This window comes from Carettochelys insculpta, chromosome 1 (assembly GCF_033958435.1).
Source record: "Carettochelys insculpta isolate YL-2023 chromosome 1, ASM3395843v1, whole genome shotgun sequence".
Classification (NCBI taxonomy): Eukaryota; Metazoa; Chordata; order Testudines; family Carettochelyidae; genus Carettochelys; species Carettochelys insculpta.
Window position 1 is genome coordinate 41,077,037 of NC_134137.1, and position 26,849 is coordinate 41,103,885.

Genomic DNA, 26,849 nt, shown 5'->3' on the forward strand with positions numbered 1-26,849 from the left:
AAGGATGTGGGGAGAGACCCCCGAACAGAAAACCCCTTGATAGCAGAACTTGAGGAGAGGGGAGCTGTGGTCAAAATGTCCACCCCAGGGTCCTTGGAGAGGAAGGCCCAGCACAAGCCCCTATTAGAAGGCCTACAAAGGAAGAGACTCAAGACCTGTTGGATGATCTTGGTGGGGCAGGAAGTCCTAAGTGTCTGGGAGAGGGCTGGGACCAACCCTGAACCCCTGACAGAAAGGAGAGGGAGAAAACGAGAAAAGCGCCCCACAGGATGCAAATGGTGCAAGCACCTGTGGGTTGTGGAAAACTGTGGGGCCACACACACACACACACACACAAAATGTAATTGCTATGGCTGGGGAATGAAGGAACACTACACAAAAAATCCACAGTTTGACCCAAAAGAATGGAAAATATTCCCCTCATAGAGCTTTCACTCCAATACAGGCAGCAGAGGATGCAGAGGGGTGTACTTGGCAGCTGGAGAAGACCAGGAAGCGTGTGCCTGAGTGCTGGGTAAATGGCAGCTGATTCAGCATATGAGGCGGGAGACATGGGGGAGTAGGACTCTGAGTGGAAAATGGGCTCGCACATAGATGTGAGGTAATGGCAGGAAAGCTAATGCAAGTGGTTAAGACATGCTGGGGAAAACAGTGTTCGTTGATCGGAGTTTGTATGCGCCTAAACCTACCATGCTAAAAAAATACATGAACTTCCGCATGTTCACTCTGAAGCCATTCACTGCTGTATTTCTCAGCTATTGAGATAAATACTTAAAATTTACATCCCAGGAGAGGAAAGCTATCAGTGACCGAGAAATACTTTGAGATCCTTGGATGCAAAGTGTGAAATAATGGCCAACTATTACTACTTTTTGGTTAGCTTCCCTTCCTTAGTTCAACATCAGAATTGCTCTGTCCTACTGGCTACATCTACATTAGCATTCCTCTTTCGAAAGAGGCATGTAAGTGCAGGAAATTTAAAATGCAAATGAGGCACAGATTTACATATCTGGGACCTAATTTGCATAGCCTTCTTCCAGAAGAGGTTCTTTCAAAAGAAAAGCAGTACAGACGTAGCTCTTTCTAAAGTAAACCCCATCTTTGAAAGAATCTTTCTTCCAAAAAAGGAATAGGAAGAAGGGTTCTTTTGAAGGTGGGGATTGGATTACTCTAGAAAGAAAAGCAGTGTAGATGGGGCTCTTCTGAAATAATATGCAAATGAGGTCCCAGATATGTAAATTTGTCCCTCATTTGCATTTTCAGTGTCCTTGCATGCCTCTTTCAAAACAGGAATGCTAGTGTAGACATAGCCACTGAAATTCTCAACTCAACACACTTGAAAAGCAAAGCTGTGTGGATAACTGGTAACAGGAAATTTATTTGATGAATTTTGCCTCATTTTCTGCTTTATAAACAGATGTCAATTTCTCCAAATTTGCTATTCAAAAGTACTCAGCTACTAATCTTTGCAAATTATACTTGATCTGTTGCTTATACACAAGGATATTTGAAAACTGAGCTGTTTTGATTGCATGCAAGTCACATGGTGTGCTTCTGCTCCCTGGCTAGATGAGAGGCACACTTAAAAACAGATTCTAGGTAGAAATACTAGGGACGAAAAATTCCCTGTCTGCAAATATTCTGGTAAAATAATGATATTTGCTGTTTTGGTGGAAAACATATGGGGGGAGCAAACAGTAAAATTTGTTTAAAATTTATACAAATATTCAATATAATTTTTGAAGTGCTGCTTATAACAATCTGTTTTTTAGTCACCTCATCAGTGTACAGAACAATTCTTTCTTTTAACTCATGTACAATAATGTATTATGGAAAGTAGCACACAGCGATACAAAGGCAGTAAATCAGAAAATAGCTTATCAAAGCAACAAGATGACTAACAATTAAATGTTCCTTTTTCTTATTTTTCCTCAGAGGACTCTGCCAAGCTGCCTTCAAAACTAATGCCAGGCCAGATAATTTAAATACTCTAATGTGCTCTACTCATGAACCCACAGATTTGAACAAGGAATGTCTCAAAGCCATTAACTAGAAGAACTCATTTCAAGAATGCATCACGCTTACATGTATTACATATGGTACACCTAATAACGTCTTTGACATCACTCTTGACTTCGGGTTAGAAAATAATGGATTCCAGTATCTTCTCAGGATTTGGGCTCACAGCCGATGCTCACACGACAGTGCAGTAATTATAAGGGCGATGCACTGATGTGAAATGTTCGGCTATGTTTCAATTAGAGTGATTTGTCAACAGAAATTTTCATCGGAAGGTATCTTCTGACAAAACATGCCTGGTGTCCTGGAAGCCCTGCCTGTTGACAGAGGGCCCCCGGAATGTCCAGACCAGCTTTCTGTCAACAGATCTTGGTTGACAGAGGCGTTATGCCTCATGGGGAACAGGATAAGACTGTCAATAAAAGTGCTGTGTTCTGTTGATTTACTGTCGACAAAACCCTCCAGTGGAGACATAGCCTTAGATGGATGGCAGTCACATCAATTTATAGTGAATGTGTTAGCGAAAGTCAGGCCTGCCAATTGGAGGATGGGAGGGGTGGCCCTACGGCCTGGTGCTTCAGTGGGGCCCACAGCTCTGGCTGCTGCTGTGGTCACTATAGCAGCGGCAGTGGCTGGAACCCTGAGGCATTTTAAATTAATGCTGGAGCACTGTGCCATGCACACTGGGTAATGCTAAGGGTTGGAGGGGCAAGGCACACTCCAAGCAGTGCTGAGGGCTGGTTGCCCTTGTCTCCATCCCTTCTGTTCTCAGCCCTACCCTCTTCAGGAGCAGTCCCCATGTCCACACTGCCCAGAGGCCCACAGAAGCTGGGGAAAGTTCAAGATTCCAAGCCCCTTTTCAAAAGGGATAGGCGATAAAGCTCACTGCATCCCCTTCTTGGTGTATGCTTAAAGACAAGCACGTGCTTAGGTGGTTTGCTGAATCAGGCCCCTAATGTCCTAGTCTGAGTGACAGCTATTGCTGAGGATACAGTGTCAAATTTGCTATTACACTCATTAGCTGAGGGGTTCTCAAGCTTTTTTTTTTTAAAACTATTTTATTACAGCTTTACAGATGGCCCACAACACAGACTCCTCGCCTGTTTGTGATCACACGAACTATTTCCTCTGCTCATAAAACACCTCCATAGCAGCTATGCTGATTACTTAACATTAGGAAAGTTATTAATAATTTTAGATGTCTTTTCATGTGATTTAGCAGCAGCTGGAAACCAAAAGGGACAGATGTGACCATACAGACCACCATCAAGTGTTCTTCAGGACATGAGACTCATCAGAACATTTGAAAACTGCTGATTTACGTTCAGTCTTTCAGAAGCTCATTAGCAAACTTTGCAACTGCTCTATTTTCTCTTATCAGTACTTCACAATAGGTTCCCATCCATTACTCTCTGAAGAAATTTACCAAATATTGCATATGAAAAAAGAGCAGTATAAAATTAATTATATTCTATATGCAAGACACATTATTCTATGGAGTCCATAAATTCATTTTTTTTAACAGATAAAGGGTATCTGAGCATCAAACCCCTTACTGAATAGAAATACCAAATATATCCTGTGAAGAAATGTGTGTAACTCAGCTCACTTAAGCTGAGTTGCACCTGCGCATGTGACTCAATGGTCAGTGTTACACATCCTTATCTGTGCTCCATCCAGGAGAATACAGGCCTCTTACAGAGGTGGACTTAAGCTCAAGCTCTAACCACTCGTGCTTTTTGGGTATGAAGGGGCTCAGTTCAATCCACTCTATGTCAGTCAAGATGGATAATGATTACAGAAGTAAAAGTTTTTGTTTATGATTTAAAATGATGTGGTCCTCAGATTCAACAGATGAACGACCTCTATAAAGCAGAAGTGTGTAACTTACTGTTCGATCTCTGTCTGCCTTTGTGCACATCCATAGAGGATACAAATCTTCATGGTTTTTATTACCAAAACAATTTTATTCAAACTGTCTACAGGGTGACTATCTTTAATCCAGAACTCTCTCATTTGGCAACACTCATAATCCGGCATGATTTTAGTTAGCCAGGTGACCACTTATCATGGGTGTGACCAACTTTCCCCTGATCTTAAAGTTTGTTTCCAGTCACCAGTCCTGGCTCTCAGCATTCTGTGCTGGTATTTAGCTGTAATTTACCCCTAAATATCTTCTAAGAGCCCAGTAAGCAGTAAAAGTGTTGGTAATGTTCTAGACAAAATTGATCTCCTGTAGTTTGGCAAATTCTCTCTTCTGGCACTGGGAAGGTCCCAAGGGTGCTGGACTATAGAGGTTCAACCTGTACTACATAGACGGCTATAGACACAATTTCTAAAGTTCCCAACTTCCTTTTAGATCTCCTTCAGGAATCTGCTCCCAGAAGCATGCATATACTCACCGTATCCGGGGAAGGAGCTCTGCAGTTTGAAACAGACACAGAGGACTCCAACAGTTTCACCTAAGACCAGACATGCTACAGGTCTTGATGTTCTTCATGCATATGTATGACTAGCACCTCCCTTTTACCACATTTCAACTTCCTCATCCTCATATTTTGAGGTGTCCTCATCCTAACGGCTACTGTGTTAGTTTCAGGCTAGGGAGCTGTTGGTACACAGCTCTGTTCGGGCAGTAGGAGCAAAAAGAAACTGAACCTGTCTTTTGCATGGCACTGCAAAAGCTGTACCACTGGTAAGCTTTTTCTAGAGTAGACTTGGTCTTACATGAGTAAGGAGAACTGGATTCTAAATCTCTGACTTCTGAAGCAGTTAGTGATTCACTGACACAATTTTATTAAGTTACTTTTTAGGCACAAAAGAAAATAAGATGCTCATTACTAATCAACAGTGATGTTTACTAAACTTTCCATAGCAAAGAAAAGGGAACGTCAGGCAATGGCTGTTTGTTAACTAGCGTGATTTATCAGTGTCGTTCAATGGTCATATAATGGAAATATCATCAAGTACCACTGAGATTTCACCTTGCAGTTTGTTTACAAAAAAGATCAAATATTATAAAAAGTTAGTTTCATCATGTGTACATTTTTATACTTTAGAACTTGAGAAAAATACATAACAACTGCCATGGACATTATAAAAAAACAAAAACTAAACCCTGAGACACTTAGCCGATAGATTCCAGGAGACACTTCAGCAGCATTGAGTATATAATTTGGTTAGTCAAACCATACCAGTTCTCCTGCTGACAGTAAAATTTGAAAAACTAAAATGTAATGCAGAGATTTTTTTTCATAATGTATTGAGCAGCAAGTAAAGGTCGAGTATAGGGAATTTAGAATGTTTTTATTCACAGCAAAATGATTATTTACAATTAAACTTCTCATGAAAAAGAGGAGAAAGGACAAGAAAGCAGGAAGAGGAAAGGATTGAAAAGAGCCAGAGGTGAAGCCTGGAGTCACAAAAGTAAACACCTGGGGATTTAGATGCCTTTGAGTTTTCTACACTAGAAGTGTTACAGCCGTGCAGCTTCCCTAGAGCAGCATATCCGGTGAAGAGGCTCTGTGCTGAGCCCTATCGGCATAGTAAAACCACCCCTGCCGGAGGTCACAGCTATGTTGGCAGAAGAAACACTCCCATCTATGCAGTGCTGTCCAGTTAGCTCAGTGAAACTCACATCACTCAAGGATGTGGCTTATTAACATCACCAAGAAACATAAGTTGTATCAACATGCTTGATACTGTGTACAAGCCCTAAGTTTGGTGGTAGGTGCCTAAGTCCCAGTTTTAGGCTTTACAGCAATTCACAAAATTCGCACTCAAATCTGCAGGTGTCTATACTGACGGAGCCCCTAAGCTTCTGCCACCAGGCATGTACACTGCTGTCTCACTCTAAGTATCCAGGTGCTGCTTGCTATCTAAGCTTCAGAGCAATTCAAAAACTGAAGAGGATAGACATTGGGCCACCTACGTCCTTTTCAGGGCCCAATCTGATAGGTGTACTCTGAAGCTGCCGACTGAATTTCCAAACAGAAGAGGTGGTGGCCACCTTAACATTTTTCGCCCAGTGGAATGGGAGAAAAACAGGTTTAATTCCCCAATCTACTGAAGAGGGAGAAGGGATTTGAACTGAGATTTCCCACATGGGTGCCTTAACCATGGCATAATAGAATCATTCCCACTTTCCTGTTCTCTTTGGATCACTCTTTCATAAATATCTAGAGGAGAACAGCTTCAACAGGAGACATCTGTGGGGAAGACCATATCAGAGTATCCTATAGGTCAGTGGTTATACTCAGGGCCATCCCAAGGGAGATGCAGGGCCTGGAGCAACCCCTTGCCCCGGACCCTGCCCCACCTCTTCCTGCCCCAATTTTGCCCTCACTTCATGCCTTTCCCTCCACCACCCCCATGCACATCCTTCCTTCCCAGACAAATTTTAAATTTTTCCACCAAAAATTCAAAATTCTCCACCAAAAAACCCATAACATTTTCCAACCAGCCTTATTAAAATTGTGTGTTCAACTTAGAAACTTAGCTATGATGGCAACTTAAAAAGAGAGGCTTTCCGTATTTTACAGACTGAAGTATCTTACCTTATAGATATCCAAGAAACCACACTGATGGTCAAATCGAGTATACAGCTCATTCAGCATGCTGATCACCTGCATTGGGGTGCACTGGGCGCAGACAGCTGTGAAGCCGACAATGTCTGAGAAGAGCATGGTGACATCATCAAACTTCCTGGCCTGAACTTGCTGTCCCTGCCACAACTGCTGGGCTACATCAACTGGGAAAATAGAAATAAGAAGATCCACTGTCTTCTTTTTCTCCTCTTCCAGAGCTTGGTGTGTTCGCTCTAATGTTGCCTTCAGTTTATCCATTCGTTTCTTCAAGCCATCTTGGGCCTTTGCCTGCTCCCCAACCAATATGACATCACGGGTAGCATCATGGATAGGTATATCAGAAAGATGCAGGCCTCGGCCCATCAGTTCATCCAGCTTGTCCACGCAAGGGGAACCCAAAAACAAAATAGAATTGGACTCCGGCACATGGATCATTTGCCCTTTGACTTCCATCACCTGCAAAATGTAAAGGGATTTAAAAAAAAAAGTTTAATGAATAAGTCTACATGAACCCTCACTCCACTGTCAACTCAACACACGTACAATGGGACATTGGTGGGGTCTTCTTGTATCCTTTACATGAGCAATGCACATAAAACTTAATCTAAGAACCCTCTCCAACTGGCAGTTCCTAAGGTTTCTACCTGCACAACGTCCTACCTCTCCTTTTGCCTTGGGGAGACTCAGTTTTTCATATACCCAATTTGGATCTCATGAGACTATCTCTGCCCTGGTCTGGTTGCCAGGGCAAGTGAGAAGAACAGCCTGTATCTCTTTGCATGTGTTCCATAGCATGACGTTCTGCCACAGTGATGCCCCAAAATGAGATCCTGGACCTACCTGCATCACATTTAAATGTGAAAAACAACCACAGTAAAATACGCTTCCTAGGACGAACATAACTAATTGCAAGGATAGTTTAGCTGTCATGAGTAGGCCCATGTTAGACTACAGATATTCAGGCCTACTACATTGTAAGAATTTAGGCATAATCATATCACTTAGTTCAAGAATCAAAATTACAAGCCTGTCTGCGTATAGACCTTCTCTCACTCTGAAAGTCTGAGGCTCTGTTCTTTGGCTAAGACTTTACTCTTTGACTGAGCAGCAGGGATGTGCTGAAGCTGGAAAGAGTACAGTCACATTCCAAACCAACCACGCTGAAATAAGATATTATTGGGCTGTTCAGAAAACTATCCAATCTAACACCTTCAAATAAAGGAAAGCTCCCAGAATGCTTAAAGAAAACTCAGATAGCTTTCTTTCTGGCAAGAACTCACTTAGCAATAGCTGGGGTTGTGAAACCCTTGTTTGTTTACTATTTTGTCCTTAAGGTCCCCACTTTCCTATTATTAATCTGCATGGTCTCTATCTGGTTTTTAATTGTTTCTGTCTGCTGTATAATTAATTTTGTTGGTGTTAATTAAAGTGGTGAGATATGATTGGTCAGAGAATTATATTACTATATGATAGGACTAGTTAGTAAAATTTCAGTAAAATGATTAAGTTCTCCTCAGCTATATCATAACCAAATTTTACTATATAACCTAAAGTCAGTCAAGAAGTAGGAGAAAGAAAATTGGGATCATTTTTAGTAAGTGCGAATGGGAACAGGGAATGGGGAACAAGGACAGAGTCAAAGACACAGAGTAAATGCTCTGTGGCATTAGAGGTGGGAAAGCAACAGTAGGGAGCAGACTCTGTTGCTATACAGCAATAAGCCTGACCAGTACGAAGGGCTTTGGAATAGGCTTGCTTGGAAATGAACCTCAATAGACTTTGCATTGTCTGCATTCGGACTTCCAGTTTTGTGCTTTGTCCCTGTGAGAAGAATGAGGGAGCTGAGAGGCGAAAGCCCTTTAATAGCACAAGTTAAAGCAGGAAAACAACCCCAAAGAAGTGCTTGCTGAAATAACTATTGTGTATGTTTAGAGTGAACAAAGGAGGCAAAAAAATAAGCTATTGTGGGTTTGTTTATAGTAGACAAAGTAGGCAGAAACATCTTGAACTGATAAGCTTGCCTTATGGGATCTGCCAAGTAATTGATTCTCACATCCAAGAAGGTCAGTAGCTCTCAACCTTTCCAAACAATTGTACCCATGTCAGGAGTTTGATCTGTCTTGTGTACTCTAAGGCTGCTTCTACACTCATCCCCTCCTGTTGGAGGTACCATGGTAATGACGCAATTCGAAGAAGGCTAATGAGGCGCTCACGTCCATATTCAGCACCTTATTAGCATACTGCTCTGCATATTATCCACTGAAATGCAAGTGCAATGTTATATTCCATTTTTATTACATTATATGGTAAAATGAGAGAAATCTTTTTCACTAATAGCATGCTGCCACACTGATATTTTTAACAGCAACGAAGGGTCCTGTGGCACCTTATAGACTAACAGAAAAGTTTTGAGCATGAGCTTTCGTGAGCACAGACTCACTTCATCAGATGCTGGAGATCACCAGCATCTGATGAAGTGAGTCTGTGCTCACGAAAGCTCATGCTCAAAACTTTTCTGTTAGTCTATAAGCTGCCACAGGACCCTTCGCTGCTGTTACAGATCCAGACTAACACGGCTACCCCTCCGATACTTGACACTGATATTTTTGCATCTGATTGTGTAAGCAAGTATTTTTTTAAGAGATGTGAAACTCAGGCTGCTTCTACACTCACCCTCTCCTGTCAGAGGTGGCATGGTAATAAGGCAGTTTGAGCAGGCTAATGAGGCTCTAACTTCCATATTCACCACCTCATTAGCATAATGGCAGCCGCGCGAATTTCAAAGAGCAGACTTTGAATCGCAGATCAACAGTGTCGATGGGGGAAGTTTCAAAATAAGCGCCCCGTTTTGGCATTCCCTTACTCAGATCTAGTTTTGTGGGAGTAAGGGAATGTCGAAGTGGGGGCTTATTTCGAAGCTGCCCCCATCTACACTCAATCTGCAATTCGAAGTCCGCCCTTCAAAATTTACGTGGCTGCCATTATGCTAATGAGGTGGTGAATATGGACTTCCCCACTTCATTAGCCTGCTTCGAATTGCCTCATTACCATGCCACCTCTGATGGGAGAAGGCGAGTGTAGAAGCAGCCTGGGTTTCATCTCACTTAAATACTTGCTTACACAATCAGACACAAAAATATCAAAGTATGGCAGCACACTATTAGTGAAAAATATTTCTCTCATTTTACCATATAATATAATAAAAATGGAATATAATATTGCACTTGCATTCCAGTGCATAATATGCAGAGCAGTATAAGATAGTCATTGTCTACATGAAATTTTAGTTTGTACTGACTTATAATACTTTTTATGTAGCCTGTTGTAAAAGTAGGCAAATATATAGATGAGTTGATGTACCATAGAAGACATCTGCATACCTCCAGTGGTACACATTCCCACAGTTAAGAAGCTCTGGTATAGCTGTTCACATCTAGGGGAGATGTACATAAAGTCAAGTGAGTAGTGTGTAACCTGAATTGGAATTTTGATATCCTCCATAACTAAACCCAAGAGCTGTTACATGCGTAATAAAACAAAAAAAGGCAGTCATGTACCACTTTAAAGACTAGCTAAATTTATTAGGTGGTGAGCTTTCGTGGGACAGACCCACTTCTTCAGATCTGGAAAATTCTGATAAAAGTAAACCAACGTGACAAGAATTTAACAGAAAGATAAGAAAAACAAGTAAATGAAAACTGATGAATCAGCTACATAGGACAGAAGGAGGGGGCTGAAGTAGGGAAGAGTGGGGATAGAAAATTACTTACTTCAAGTGTCCATTAAGTTCAGTGGGCTGCCTGAGATCACAACAAATATCAAAAATGGGGAAACTGTCCTTGTAATGTGTAAGGTAATTAATATCTTTGTTGAGACCAAGGTGTAAAGTATCAAACTTTTTTTCTATCTTTCTGTTGAATTCTTGTGTCAGTTTACTTTCATCAGAATTTCCAGATCTGAAGAAGTGGGTCTGTCCCACGAAAGCTCATCACCTAGTAAAATTATTTAGTTAGTCTTTAAAGTGCTACACGACTGCTGCTTTCTTTTGTGAAGCTACAGACTAACATGTTACCTCTGTGACTATTCACCATGCCTAATAAAGTAATTGGAGTAGAACCAAGCGTTTTAGATGCTGAAGAACTGGACAAAGCACTCTAGTTAGTGGACACAGTCTCTGAGAGAATCTCAATACTAATGTCACAACATTTGCTACAAGCATATGGCTGGCCTGAAAAGCACATTCTTCAGTAGCTGTCTGTATTAACTACCAATAAATTACAACAAACACAAAAAGAGATTAAAGGGGAAAGAGGGAAGTCATTTGGATGAGTGTACGACAGTGAAATAGCTTAGGTTCTACTAAAAAGAAACTCAATTAATGACTGAGTCAGAGGAGGCTGAATTACAGAGGCAGCAAATAAGGAGACATGGCATAAGCATACAAAATAATGAATCGCACAGAAAAGATAAATTGGGTGCTCCTATTGACCCTCTCTTATAGTGCAAGAATAGAGAGACATCCTGCAAAACTGGACGAAAACAGGTCTCATACAGTTAATTTACCTGCCAATATAGGATTCACTAGACACTTGAATTATATTTGCAAAATGGAAAAAAAACAATATTCAGAAAAACCAGACAGGATGGAAAATCTTGTGAAGGATCAGATGGTTCCCAGGACTCTTCGTGATCTGCAGAAACATTCATCTCATTTACTGGCTCAAATCTTATTCAGGCAGTTAGCTGCAAACTGTCACTTCCCTATGGGAGGTTTTCAAGGTTGCCAACTTTCTACTTGCACAAAACTGAATGCTCTGACCCCACCCTGCCCCACTCCTTCTCCAAGGCCTGTCCCCCACCCACACTTTCTCTGAGGCTCTGCGCCCTGCTCACTCCATCTCCCTTCCTTCTGTCACTCATTCTCCCCAATCTCACTCTCAGTTCCTCATATTCACCAGGCTGGCTCAGTGGGTTAGGGTGTGGGAGGCGGTGAGGCTCCATCTGGGGGGTGTGGGCTCTGGGGTGGGGACATCCATGGGGGTCCGATTGTAGGTGGGGGATCCAGGATAGGAAAGGGGGTTACGGTATTGGGGAGTTGAGGCCTCTGGCTGCGGGCACACATGCTGGGGTGGGCCTGAGGATGAAGCGTTTGATGTGGAGGAAGGGGAGCTTCAGGCTGGGATCACAGGGTTCAGCAGGTGGGACAGGGGAAGGCATTGGGGGACTCAGGGGTGCAGGAACCACGCAGCTCCTGGAAGCAGCAGTATGTGCCCCACCTGGCTCCTACATGGAGATGCAGCCAAGCAGTTCTGCAGCCTGTGCCATCTGCAGGTATGACCCCTACAGCTCCCACTGGCTGTGCTGCCCAGGCAATTGCACTTGCAGAGTCTGCATTTGGGACAGAAGCAGTGTGCAGAGCCCCCTCACTGCCCCTACATGTAGGAGCCAAGTGGGGCACATGCCGCTGTTGCCAGGAGATGGACAGAGCCATGGCATAGCCACACTGAACTGCCAACCAAACTTTTAATGGCCCAATTGGCAGAGGTGACTGGAGCCATCAGGGTCCCTATTTGACCAGGCATTCCAGTTGAATATGGACACCTGGCAACCCTGGAGGTCATCTGTGGCCTATGAGAACAAAGCCTTAGGGCTCATCCACACAGTTTCACAGGGCAGACTGCAGTGGTGTGAAATGCAGGGCCCCCAAAGAGTTACTTTAACTAGATGCTGTGACTGCCCCTTATAAACCTGGCTGGTACAAATGGAAAGGAACGCATTCACAGGAACTAGGTATGTATTTATTCACACTAGCAGGGCCTACACAGGGCAGCTACTGTGCAACACATTAGGGCATATGGCAATGTACCCTGCACTGTGGGGCCTGTGGACACTAGCCCTGAGTCTATTACAACTGGCACCTTTGCTGGCACTTTAACTGGACACATCAAAGCTTGAAAGGGCATCAAGCTGAACTACATTTAAATGCCTAAGTGCAGTCTTTCAACTTCTGCCCTGAGCATGACAGCCCGTGCCATGGGAAAGCTGGCTGTGCCGCCACCTGTCTTGTACTCTTCAGCGCTTAGAGCGCTTAGGTTTGCTGCATACCTAGCTTCAGCATTTAACTGAATAATAGAATTCTTTGTGAAAAAGTTGAGGAGCTATGCACTGACCACCATTGATTTATTCAGGATTACACTGGTATGCCTGAGATAACAAACTGCACGTCCAGCAACATTACATATGCTGTTATGTGCTAACAATGGCCCGACACTATGTACATTGGACAGACTGGGCAAAACCTTCACCAAAGAATAAATGGACACAGAGCAGACATCAAGTAACTCAATACACTTAAGCTGGTCAGTGAATGCTTCAATGGGGTGGGCCATTCTGTTAAAGACCTGAGAATCTGTGTCCTAGAGCACAGAGAATTCAAAAACAGATTACAGCAAGAAATTTGTGAATTGGAATTCATATTCAAATTTGACACATTAACACGAGGTATGAACAGATACACCAATTACCTCACACATTACAAGGACTGCTTCCCTTCCTTTGATGCTCGTAATTATCTCAGGCAGGACACTTAATATCCCCCCCCATCCCCCTCTTTGAGTCCTATTTGATCTGTCAGTTTGTATTGCAATTTTTTGGGGTCTTCTGTACTTATAAATGTCAGTCTGATGGTATACTTTGTTAGTTTTTTCTGATATTTATTCTAGAAAACAGAGTGGATTAATTACAGGAATATGGAAATCCCAAATCCTAATCCAAAACCTGAAGATCACTCCCTGTCCTCTTAGTTGTCTTGACTGTCAGCTTCCAGATGAGCAAAGATATGTATTGTAAAAATGGTGCTTGACAATTGCTAAATATTTGCACAGAGCTTTGGTGATGAAAAGAGAAATATAAAAGTCACGCATTATTGTTGCAGTTGTCATTATTTATGCATTTAATACTTATTACATCACCATGACATAGAACATTCTAAGGAGTGCAGTTTCATCTCTCACTGGACTTCCCAGCTGTCTCACCAACCACAAATGGGCAATTTACTAAGTTAAAATAATGGATAGTTCATGTGAGCTGCAGGCTGAAGTGTTCTTATGATAGGGTGCAATCAGAGAGTCCCATTCGCACTGTTCCCCAGAGAGCTGTCACCCACCATCTTGCTCTCTGGCGTCCCCCACCACCCTGTCCTTCTGGGGCAGAGCCTCTGGTCTCCTCTACACAAGGCACAGAGTTGGGGTTGCTGCCCTCCTGCCAAGCAATGCAGATATTAAACTGCTTCAGCTCTGGGAGGATTGAGTTCTAGAGACCTAGCACTGGATTCACTGCCTAGAGAGGTGATGGATTCTCCATCCTTAGAGGTTTTTAAGTCCCAGCTTGACAAGATCCTGACTGGGATGACTTAGATGGGGTTGATCCTGCTTGAAGCATGCGACTGGAATAGATGACCTCCTGAGTTGCCTTCCAGCCCTATGATTCTATGATACAGCTCAGCAACCAAGAAACCAACCCCCAAAAGGGACCAAAACCCCATAACATACCCATTTTACCCTGTGTAAAAATTTACACAGGGAAGGCCCATAAAGATGTCCACCCTTTTGTCAATGAAAGAGAGATATGCAGTTGTTACCTTCCCACCCCTCTGCCCCAGTAATACTTTACATTATTATTTACATTCAGCCTGATGATAAACGGAAGTATTTGTATGAAGCACAAAAAATAGGATTTAAAAGGTTGCAAGTGGGGAAAAAAACACACAGATCAAGGTAAATTACTAAAATAAAATGAAAAGCAAATGCATAGCTAATTCTAATCCACTAAAAAACTTATGTAAATTCTGAAGACAAAAGGACTGATAACTTCCCACTGCTTAAACAGACTTTTCCCCAAGGCAGGAATCCTTTGTCTGGCATCTCCCACTCCCATGGTAAATCACCAGATTCAAAATGGATTGCAGTATCAAGTCACACAGTCACACGTCTTCCGAGGAGCAATCATTGTTTTGGCTCAAAAGACAAACGAGGCTCCTTACAGGTTATTGAGTGGATCACCAAGCCTTTAGTTTTCTGAGGCAGTAGTAATGGCTCGTTAGCGTATTTAGAGTTACACACAGATTCCCAGTTCATACTTCTAACTTCACATACAAAACTGATACATCCAAAAAATAGGAAACAGATTCTGAAGACTGTAACATCAAAACAGATAAGTTATATGAGGTGTTTTGTCTAAATCATCTTTTGGTTATGCATATTCAAATCCATAAGCCAATTCCCATTAAGCATGGGGTTGCGGGGGGGCGCGGAATGTCACATTGCTGTTTTGCCTTTCTTGATATTTTTAGAAAAACACAGAAGCTGGACCTTTCTACATCAATTTTTTTCCCTTGGTTTTATACTTACATTTATGTCAAATATAACACCACCAAACTGGCAACAAAAAAAATGCAACACACCTCAAACTGATACTAATCTCTCCAATTTACTAAAAGCACTGCAATTTACCACATCCACTTTATAACTTATTAACAACACTGCTAAGCTTCAAGGGCGCTAGTCTCTTGCTCCAGTAACATTTTACTTATTGATCTACAGTGGAACTACTTCAGAAGGAAAACAAACTGAGTGCAACACTGCAATATCCTATAGACCAGCGGTTCTCCAACCATGGTTTGGGATGCTAAAGTAGATGGCAAAGCCCTTCTCATGGGGTTATCAGGGCTGGCTTAGACTTGCTGAGACCTGGGATTGAAACCTGAGCCCCGCTGCCTGGGGTTGAAGCCAAAGGCTTCAGTCCTGGGCAGTGGGACTGAGTTTACAAGCCCTGCATCTGGGACTGAATCCTATAGGCTTCACCTTTGCCTCACATACACACATGGACCAGTGGAGATCAGGCTTCAGTCCTCATTTCCTGAAGTTACGTAGTATTTTTTGTTGTCAGAAGGAGGTCATGGTGCAGTGAAGTTTGAGAACCCTCCTAGAGACCAATGGTTAGGTATCTCACTTGAGAGAGGGGAAAAATCCCTCTTCTCCCTCAGGTGGAGAAGGGATATGAAACAGGGATCTCCCACTACCTTAATCACTAGGCTAAGAGTTACAAACTACTGCTTCCTCCTCATGCCACCACTTCAGTCTTAAGCTTTGAACTGTTCTGTCTGTTTAATTTTTGTTCATGCAGTGTTGCTCTTGAATCTAAGCCCTGACACACTCCTCAAAGCAGGCACTCCTCTATGTGATCTGAGGCCAACTACTTGGCCAGACTCCACAGAAGTGAAGTAAGATTGGTTCCCCTTTCTCCAGTAGCTTGTGGTCACAGCACTCAAGATGTGGGAAGGACAGGCTCAAATTCCCAGTCTGCCTGAAGTGAAGGAGGGGCTTGAACCCAAGTCTCCTATCCCCAGATGAATGTCCTAACCGCAGGTCTACAGGACATTTGGGGGTGAGTCTCCTGTTGAAGTTGTTCTATTTTGTATAAAATATTTAAATAGGTATGGGAAGAGTGACTTCAACTGGGGTCTCCCTTATCGTAAGTCGGTGCCTATTAACTGCACAATAAAGTCATTCTCAGTTTCACTACCCAGAAATTGGCCAATTTAGATATCTCACAATTAATCATAAAATAATCAAGATTGGAAACAAGAGTGACAGATTTTGTTCAACTCTGATTCCAGCCAAACCAAGGATTTCTCTTAGACGGAAGGAAAGACACATGCTTTCTCCAGAGGTGTATGACAAAATTGTGTAGGCACTAAGGACTGATGCATCAACTATGGTGGAAATCAAAGTGCTCAGTACTACTCACAAGACACTCAGGATCTTGCAGGACTGGATCCTTTAGGCTACAGTTACACTAGCAAGTTTTGCTGACAAAACTGGTGGAACGTCCACACACAAAATGCGTTTTGATGACAGTTTGTCAACAAAACTCAGCACTTTTGCCAGTGGTGTTCTGCTTCTCAGCCATGAGGCATAACACTGCTGTTGACAGATTCTATTGACAAAAAAGCTGTGTGGATGTTCGGGGGGGGCTTCTCTCGACAGACAAGGCATCCAGAACAACAGGCAGCCCAGTCTGCTGTGCAGTCCAGCAAATGTTTGCTGAAGAAGGGTCTTCCGGAAGGCAGATTTCCTTTGACAGTACCCCCGTTTCCTTCCGAAGGAGCCCCATCTACACATCAGCTTTTGCTTCTGGAAGGGGTTCTTCTGGAAGCAAGAGCTCGTGGGAATATGCAAGTGAGGTACGAGATATTTTAATCCATGCCTCATTTGCATCTTCCACTCCGCTCATTACCATGCACCTTCCAGAAGGGAGGGCAAGTGTAGACACAGCCTTAGAGTTTGCTTATAGACTCAGCTCAGAGCACTGGCAGGAGATGCTATTCCATCCGTCAGCAAACTCAAATTTCAGATTATTTTTAGAAATCCCTTGGATGTTACATAATGTGCAACAGACTCCAAACTGAAGAAACTGAATTTAGCATTTTCTATTGTGATTTCCTGAAGAACACAGAATGGTAGCCTCTATAAAACAGGGAACTATCTTAAGGAAAACCCAAATACTAGATCAAAAATAGTAATTTGCTGTAATGTTCAAAAAAGTAAATAAAATAATGCACAAATTAAAACTCTGCATTTATAACTAGCTCTATGAAGCCAAATTCTTAGAAATTTAATTTCCAATTAATAAGTTACCTTCAGGCTCCCACCCCTTACCTCTTGCATTGTGGAGTTTGTTAGATTATTTTATATGGAAGCAGTGTACATTGATACCCTGTACTATAAAAGCATGATTCCTGCAGAAGCACACAAGGAAGTGAGGGGGACCAAGCTGGCTCTACTCCAGTTGTAACTTAGGTGTGCATGGGAGGAGAAAACATAGGTACAGACTGGCTAGTCCCTTGCAACCCAGCAGACAACACAAAGGATAACAAATAATGTAAATGATTCACAGGGTCTTCTACAGTCCTTCTAAACTGTCATGAACTTCAGTCTCTAATAAGTGTTTTCATGATATGATTCCATCACTTGTCAGCCAGTGGAACTGGTCCAACATAAGGTGATGGAGGAAGTAACTTCACCCTGAAAACAGATTTCACAACCTGGCATGCCTCTTCTCCTGCTCAAGTAGAGGAAAGACTTTTCGCCTTTTGAAGTGGAGTCACTACACACTGCTCCGAAGCTAAGGCTGAGCCCCAAAAGTCAGTCTAGCTCTGGATGGGACACTGGTGAAAAAACTCATGTATCCTCCCTTTCTCACAGTGAATCCTCTTGACCCAAAATAAGAGGAGTGCCTAATCTTGTCCACTTATGGGTTTTCCAAAATATCAAGATGGCTGATGGGAAATCTCCATAGGGAGTATAGCATGTGATGCTTGAAGCTCCTTTTTCCCCTCAGATGCACAACAGTAACAAGAACTCAGCAAAATCACAAAGAAAAAGCAGGTTCTCTGAACTGGCAGGAACATTCCAACTATTTCTGAATAAAAGAGGGTTCTACAAACCACTGACTGGATGGCTTTGGCATACAGAGATCAGAATACATAAATATGACCTGAAAAGATCTTTCCTCTTTACAATTGACTATTTTTAGACTTTTGCTAGAAAACCTACTGGATACCTTAGGTGCCATTATTAAAACTTTGATTAAAATCTGAGATATCTGGCATCAAAAACAAAAACTCTGCCAAATTTAAAGGAGAAATTCCACTCACTGGGAATAGCAACAGATTCCTAGGGTGTTGTTTTCCAAACAGTCTGTGATAGGAGTAAAATTCCCTTTGGCTGGAAGACCGTTTGGAAAATCCCATCTTCGACCTCTATGTGAGCCAGCCCCTAGGTGGAGATGGGATCACATATACAGTAAACTTTCATATCTGGCAGCCACCGGACCGTGAGGTTGGTGGATATTCAAATATTCTGGATAATACAGAGGTATACCTAAAAATGTATAACACTAAAGAACAACAAGATTAAATATTAAGGAACAAAAATGTATGCAGAGTATTTTATTTGCCAACAACAGCAGTATTGCACATTGCAACTTTTACTGTATTTACAGTACTTATGGAAAACAATCAATATTTATTTATGGCTAAAATGCCAGTTATTTAAGAATTCTGGATAGCAGAATGCCAGATATGAAAGAGTTTATTGTATTTATTCAATGTTTTATAAGTATATAATAATTTGTCACAAGGTTATGTTGTTAGAAAAATCCTTGTCTACTAGTAGTCAGGGTCTTAAAAGAATACAGCTGTGTCTACACTACAAAAATAATTTTGAAGTTTCTAACTCCTAAGTACAACTTCGAAGTTGAGCATCTAAACACACCCTACTTCACTGGAATGGAGTAAGGACTTTGAAGTTGGGCTCCCTACTTGAAAGCTAACTTCAAGTTAACTTTGAAGTAAGGGAAAATGTGTGTAGACTCTCTGCTGGCTACTTCAAAGTAGTACCTAACTTCGAAGTTAACTTCAAAGTTAGTTAAGTTAGGTTCCCCCTATACACATTTACCAACAGCCAGTTATATAAACATTTCTTTATTATTCACCACTCCATGCTGTGCTCCTCGGCGTCTGGTGGATGTGCAGTTCTGGTGGGGGATGGGGTGGCAGGGATGGTGGGTGACGGATGTGCGCGGGGATGTGGGTGTTCGTGTGGATCAGAGGTGGCCATTGGCAAAGGCCTGCCTGAGGGCCTCTCATATGCAGTGGCCATCTTGGTGGGCCTGGTGGATGGGGGCAGCACCCAGCTGCTCATAGACAGCACCAACCGGAGGGGCCCCCCCCAGGGACACAGACAACCCCCTTTCCCTCCACAATGTTGTGGAGGACACAACAGGCACCCACCACCTGGGGCACAGTGGGGACCCCAACCTCCAGCCGTGTGAGGAGGCACCTCCACTGCCTCTTTAGACGCCCATGTTGCAGGCATGGTTGAGGCGCTCACTGAACGCCTCCCGGGTGGGGTCGAGGTGTCCCGTGTAGGGCCTCATGAGCCACGGCTGCAGGGGGTAAGCCGCATCTGCCACCATGCAGAGCGGCATGGTGACATCCTCCGCCACGGATATCTCCCTCTGGGGGACGAAGGTGCCAGCCCCCATGCGGCAGCAGAGGCTGGAGTTCTGGAAGACCCTGGCGTCGTGGGTGCGGCCAGCCCAGCCCATGTAGAGGTCGGTGAACTGGCCCCTCGTGTCCACCAGGGCCTGGAGCACCTGGAGCGCCTTTCCTGTTCACACACTGGCTGGCACTGTGTGGCGGGGCACGGATGGGGATGTGCGTGCCATCCAAAGCGCCCATGCAGTTCGGGAAGCCCATGTCCTGGAAGCTGGCGATGGCGTCGTCCACATCCCCCAGGCAGACGACCATATGGAGGAGCATCACATTGATGGCCCGGACGACCTGCAGAGGGGGAAGGGGGACACATGCTCTAATGCAGGTGTGGCGGCCGTTGCCCCCCACCTCGGGGCCATTCTGCCCCCCTCCCATCTGGCCCCTGGCCCATGCAGCCCCCGCCCCCTCCCGTCCAGCCCTTGCCCCATCCAGTCCCTTGCAGGGGAAAGTTTCCCTTGCTCCAGCCCCCCAACCCACCCGACCCCACCTTACCTCCATAAGTACAGCCCTGACGGTGGCGTTGCCCACCCCGAACTGCTGTTCCATGGAGCAATAGCAGTCCGTGGTGGCCAGCTTCCAGATGGCGACTGCAACCCGTTTCTCCAGGGTGAGGGCTGGCCGCATGCAGGTGTCGTGGTGCCGGAGTGTGGGGGCGAGCCAGTGGCAGATCTCGTCGAAGGTCTGCCTCGACATGCGGAAGTTCCACAGCCACCTTTCCACACCCCACTCCCCCAGCACCACGCGCTCCCACCAGTCGGTGCTGCTGGGGTGGGTCCAGAGGCATCAGGGCACCCAGGGGGGTGCCCAGCAGTGCCCCAGTGGGGGGAACCCCATGGCCCCGGGGGGACTGTGCAGCCACCCAATGAGCTCGGGTGCAGTTGTGGCGAGGGTGCACAGTACTGCCAGCAGGGTGTCCATGATGAGGGCATCCTCCTGCAGGAGCTGTCGCTGGGCCTCCATGGTGGGCATGAGTGGGCTCTGCCAGGCTAGGACAGGGAGGGAGGGGCCCTTTAAAGGAGGCAGCTGGCTGCGGCCCTGGCAGGGCCTGTCGGCCATGGGACCCCGTCCACGCGTTTCCTGCCTCCCTTCTTTCGAAAGAGAGCTTGGAGCCGTGTGGATGCTCTTTCGAAAGACCTCGATGGCACTTCGAAACTGCAGATCGGAACGCTGATCTGAAAAATGGCGGCAGGTGCTCTGTTTCGATGGCCTCTTTTTCGAACGCCGAACTTCGATCTTCACCCTTTCGAAAGGGGGGGTCACGTGCAGACACAGCTTAATTCTGCATTACAACTGCTGCAGAATGCATTTCTTTTATTGATAGCCATTTCACAGTTTGAATGAAGCAAGACCAAACACCAATGAAGTTGTAAAACAAGCATAAGGAACTTCTCCCTCAAGTTCTCTCTCTGCTTGCATGGTGTAGCAACACACTAGATTTCCAATAAGCATTCACCAAGTAAGCATTTCCCAGTATGCAAACAACATGGAAGATTTTGTGCAGACATGAAATGTGTTTGTCTGTTGACCTTATCTTTCTTTTTTTTTTTTTTTTTATCCTGTCAATTCTGGAAAATATCTTGGTCTCTCTCTCTTGCCACAAATTAAGGTTATGAGCAGCACTGAGAGCAATGTAATCATCAGAATGTTTCTACATATTCCACTGGAACCAAATGTAACAAGACATTTTCAGGAAAAGCTTCTCTTATAATAAATGTTTTGACATACCCTAATCAGAATAATCTATGAGTAGCTTGCATAGTCGTAACTTTTTGGGTTTTTTTTTTCTTTTTAACAAATTCTATTTTTACCTTGTGCTTACATCAGACACAGCAAGTAACAAAGCTGGCCCAATCCTAGTGAAGTAGTTGACAAAAATCTCAGAGTAGAATGAGTAATGCAACAGCAGTACTGCTCCATAGATAGAGCCCTGTAAAGATATGAAATTGATATCTGCATCTGCAAAAATGATCCGTGGGTATTCACATCCATATCCATGGATGCAGACACCCACAGATATAAAGCAGATATCCATACATTTCCAGAGTTCTAGACACTAAATTGTTATATGCAGCTGTTTTCACAAAAATGAGCTGCAGATATCCATAGATATCAAGTGGATATCCGTGGATTTGCAGGCCTCTTGTATTAATGAATGTCTCAGTCATGGACATGAAACACTGGTTCACTTTCCCACAAAGCCATTCAGAAGGTAAATCTTTTCCTACAACTGTAAATGGGCCAGTGCTGTGTTTTATGACACTCTCATTAGCGCACACACAATTGTGCCATGAAAAAGCTTCTTGGAGACCGAAGTTCACCCCAGAGCAGAGAGGGGCTATAGAAATCCCACGGATCATTTACTCTATTTAAGTCATGTATTACTCATAATACATATGCACAAGGGAAATATAAACTTTATAGATAATTAAACAATGTAAGTCCTGTTCAAGACTGGGACCCCAGGGGGCTATGTACTGTACAAATAAATAAACAAAAAGCCTTTAGTGAGCTTACAATTTGAGGCCCTAATCTTATGAACACTTTATTCCCACGCCTAACCAGAAGTCAATGGGACTAACAATGTGCCTTTAAAAGAAGTAGGTGCAAAAGGATTAGCAAGATCAGGTCCCCATTACTTTGTGTTTAAAAAGCACCTCAAAGATGTAAAGCATTAGATAACTGACAACTATTACTCTATCGTTAAAACAGCCATTTAAATTTTTTATGTCAATTTCCATCAGTGTATAAGGCACACTATACTTTTGAAGCAGGGCCTTAAGCCCCGTGAAGCCAGGGAAAAGCTTCTAGTCTTTACAGCTTCAGGCCACCCTCCAGGGTATTTGTCACAAAATTGCAGTAATGAAAATAAAACCAATAGCTAAACTTAAAAATTCAACTCCCAACAAAACTACTTTTAGTTTGACTACTCCTGCTGTCTTGATTGATTGGTTAACTGATTGTGTCCTTCATTACTCCATGGCATTGCCCCTGTATTTCATTTCTTTCACAGCTCCAGACATACTTTTTGATGCTGTTTTGTTTTTAAACAAAAAGCAGGGAAATGGTTAACTGAGAACACTGGCATATTCATAAAGCCAGCTATCAGACAAAGTAACAGTAGTCGTTCTCCCTTTGATCAGTACAGCAGAGATAGCTAGATAGCACCTGTTAGGAGGTTTGACATTTCATAGATCACCAACCAAGTATCTTAGAATTCTTGAGATTAAAAGGTCTTTTAGACTATGCATTATCTGGATAGCAGGCTGCAAAAAGAAAAGTAAAGTAATGATCTTTTTTCTTCAAGACATATGCATCAAGGCCTTCCTGTTCCACTTAATCTGAAGTATATAAACCAGCTGCAGAGCCCTGCCACCACTATACCAACTAAACAGACTAGATCTAAGGTTTAGTCTCTTCGGACTTTTTTTTTTCCTTCACTTTATTACAATACATATCTCCTGCTTTTCAGCCTTAGTAATTGCTTTTGTATATATCATTCCAGCCTGATGTTAGCATAATTTATTTCTTGCCAGCTCCTTTGGGTTCACAACAAATGTTCAATGCACCGTGTAAGGAAAACTCTAAGGCTGCTTTTCCCAGATAGACCCCTTCCAAATTAGACTTGGATGTGCATCTGGAACCCAATCCATCTCGTAGTGCAATCAACATAAAGGTGCCTATGATTTTAAATGATATTGGATCAGGCTGATTTTTTTCCCCCTCCCAGGATATTTTCTGTATTATACATAGAGGTCTGACTTACCATCAGAATGTACATTACAATATACAGTACACATTTATTAAATGACCTCCAGTTGTGTCACTCTGTTTATAAATATACTCAAATCTACACCAGAAACATGCATCTCTATCAGAAGTCTCTTAAAGGGCCCTTGACAAAGTTGAGTATTTAGGCCAGAAGAATTTACCTACTTGGACAGTTCCATTTTGAAAGTTTTATTTTGAAGAAAATCAGCTGGGAATTTTACAGCCCAGTCCTTAGGCAGGTCTGCACGACAGTGGAAAGTTGAGGTTGATTCCGTAGCTAGTTGATGTACCTTAATTTGGGCTTCTGCTCCGTCTCCACTAAGCGAGGTTGATGGCAGTGTTCACTCCCATCAACTTCCCTTACTCTTAACGAGGGGCAGGAGTACTAGTGCCGAGACAAGCACCCTGTAAGTTCGATTTAGCGTGTTCTTACTAGGTGCACTAAATCAAACTCTGGAAGACTGACTGAGGAAGCGTTGATCTTTCCTGTAACGATGATGCATCCCTTGTAACAAGTTATTTAAACCAACCCCATACAGTATATAAAAGACAGTCGTGCACACAATATTATAGGGAGGAGAAAGGCCTTTGTGAGCATTATTTTCCCCTATTTATTTTATGTTAAAATTAGAAGACTTACCCAGCATTACAGAGAACTGGGGCCAGCTCAGGGTGATGAGGAGACAAGCAACTCACCCTCTTTCTTCTCTCTTGGGTGGGGGAAAATCTGTCCCACCCTTCTCATTCTCTCTGGGGTGGAGGGCAGCTGGCCCTCCCTGCCTACCAACTTCTCCCAGGCCTGGCCCAAGGCAGTAAGGAGCCTAACGTCTCACCAGCTGGCTTCTCCTCACTGCACCGGGTGGGGGAGGAGGGCGGGCATGCAGCGGCCAACAACTGCTCCCTGAGGAAGGCAGAGGTGGCAGGGGCTAGCAGCCAGCGACTACTCACTAGGACACTTGCTGCCCACCACTGGTCATTCACGAATATAACCGTCCTCCATGGTTGTTGCCACCTGCGGTCATGCATAACTGTCCCTGCTCTCACACCCCTTCCTTTCTGTCTGATTTGAAACAATCCCATTCAATGCACAACTAAACCCTCACTTCGCAGGACACCAAGTTTGATGGTCCTAACTCATATCGTTTAAGAGAAGCTTATGGACAGACAGATGCATATTTCTAAATTGTATCATCATAAGGCATCTATTTAGAGTCCTATTTCATTCATTATGATGAAAGTATCTCTCTTTTGGATGATTCAAAAAAATGGAAAAATAATTACACAAATAGTGTTATTTTAGTTTAGGACATCAGCTAGTGAGTCTTGAAACACTTTAGGAATCCATGTAAGCAAATCTTCACTGCATTCCAGTGATGCTCTATGGAAATTGTCAAGTACTTTGAATCTTTTGCTAATAAACAATAAAACACTTTATTAAGGCATTCCTAATTTTTTTTTTAAGGAATAAGGGTTCTTTCAATGATGGGGTTTGTTTTTGAAAGAGCCCCATCTATACTGCTTTTTTTCTTTCGAAAGAATCTCTTCCAAAAAGAGATTATGCAAATGAAGCACAAGATATGTAAATCAGTACCTAGTTTGCCTTTTCGATTTTCCTCATGCGCACTGCTTTTTTGAAAGATGAATGCAAGTGTAGATGTAGCCTTACTGAGCGTAAAATTTTCAAAAATGTTTAAATGTCTTGTAACAGGATTTCCAAAATCTCCCAGGTTAGAAAGTTTAAGTCCCATTTACGAAAGTCGTTTCTCAAAATGGGTTTCAGGTACCTTCTAGAGTTCTACTGGGAATCTTTAACTCCTATAGAAATTTCAGGGGTTTTTTTCCCCTTCATGTTTAGGTCTGCTGATTTCTCATGCTAGTGGCTGAAAATTTTAACAGTACTGGATATGTTACATTGTAAGAAAAATAAGATATATGGGTAAGAGAAATACACGGTTATGAAAGGATCATTCTGCATTTTACTTATTTACATAGTGAGACTGCTACATTTCCAATTCTAAACAACAATATTAGCAGCAAAATTATCCCCCAAGCACTACAGCTTCCGTGTTTGTGAATAAAATTCCTCAAGGAGATGGAGTATTCCCAGCATTGCTCAGAGGAGAGTTCTGCTGAAAATTCAGCAGCCTGAGTATTCATTACATCTCAATCAAGTGTGTACAGCTTAGGAAATCATCTCTCTCATAGGGCTGAGCAAATAATTTTCCGCACAGTCTAAAGGAGCACTGCGCAAATACAAAGAGTAGAGGTTTCCTCCTCATCTGCTGCAGAGCTGGTGAGTTTGGAAGTTTGCAGGATGCTGTGTGAAAGCCTTCTGTACCTCTCAACATGCAGTGAAAGCACATGCACAGTACCATTGCCATGCAGGGAGTCACCATGATTTGAATCCTACTCCTTCAGCACCACACCACAGATCTCTGCCATCATTTGTTATTGGCAGTGCGCTGCCTTTTCCGCCCCCACTTTTTTGTTTGTTTTAAAAAAAAAAAAAAAGAGAGAGGAGACAGTACTCAGCTGACTCCCCACCTGCCTCCCCAGCCAATCCCGTGTCCCATGTCTGGGGCTGCTGACATGCCAGTACTCAGTACTGGCAAGTATTTGCAGGCGCGCGCACACACACAAAAAGCACTGCTTATTGGTTTGCTGAATGACAAGCACATGAGGGTAGCCTTTGAGTTCCACTGAAAAATAACTGTTTATTAAAACAGCAATAATAATAATAATAATGGACTAAATCCATTAGCAGGTATTTATTTGTTCTGGATTAGCGAGGCATGTAAAACACTCTCCACGTGTATTACAATCTGGGCTCTCTTCTGCAGCTGGACAGCTCTTTGCCTCCACATTTCTTTTAGGATGGCTGTGATTGTGGCTGACCCTTGCATGGGGGTTGGGGAGTGCAAAAGGTGAGGGTTCCTGGCGCAACCCTTTCTAACCCAGATACTGAAAAACTGTGCTAGAGTTAGACCGTAGCGTCAAGAGGGAAAAATATTAAGCAGTTTCACAAAAAATTCCTTGCTGCTTTTTAATTAAAAATAAAACAAAATAGAGAAATGTTCTGACCACTTAAATCAGTAGCTGTGCAACAAGCTACAGTTACGCCTTTGATCCTATATTGCAGTTCCTTTCCTCCAAGACAAGCTACTCTGTTTGCATCTGTTGTACTTGCTAATGAAAACTAGTGAAAAGAAGCTCTCTCTCAAAGCACAGGTGATAGGTTAATACATGGAATTGCAAGGAATTTCCATTAGAGAGAAAGAGAGAGAGAGACTATTGCTTGGAAGCATGAACAAAAACAAAACAGATGAATGGTTTAGTTCTTGCATGAGCAAAAGAATATG

The 26,849-nt window shown here is 43.1% G+C and overlaps 1 protein-coding gene across 2 annotated transcripts in view; it reads right to left on the reverse strand.

Moving 5' to 3' along the window:
• GUCY1A2 (guanylate cyclase 1 soluble subunit alpha 2) overlaps positions 1-26,849 on the reverse strand; it is a 296,861-nt gene that overhangs the window by 134,192 nt on the left and 135,820 nt on the right. For both annotated transcript variants that reach the window (XM_074981844.1, XM_074981854.1), the window contains one exon: positions 6,576-7,061. In XM_074981844.1, coding sequence (XP_074837945.1) covers positions 6,576-7,061 — 486 coding nt within the window. The remainder of the gene's footprint in view (positions 1-6,575; positions 7,062-26,849) is intronic.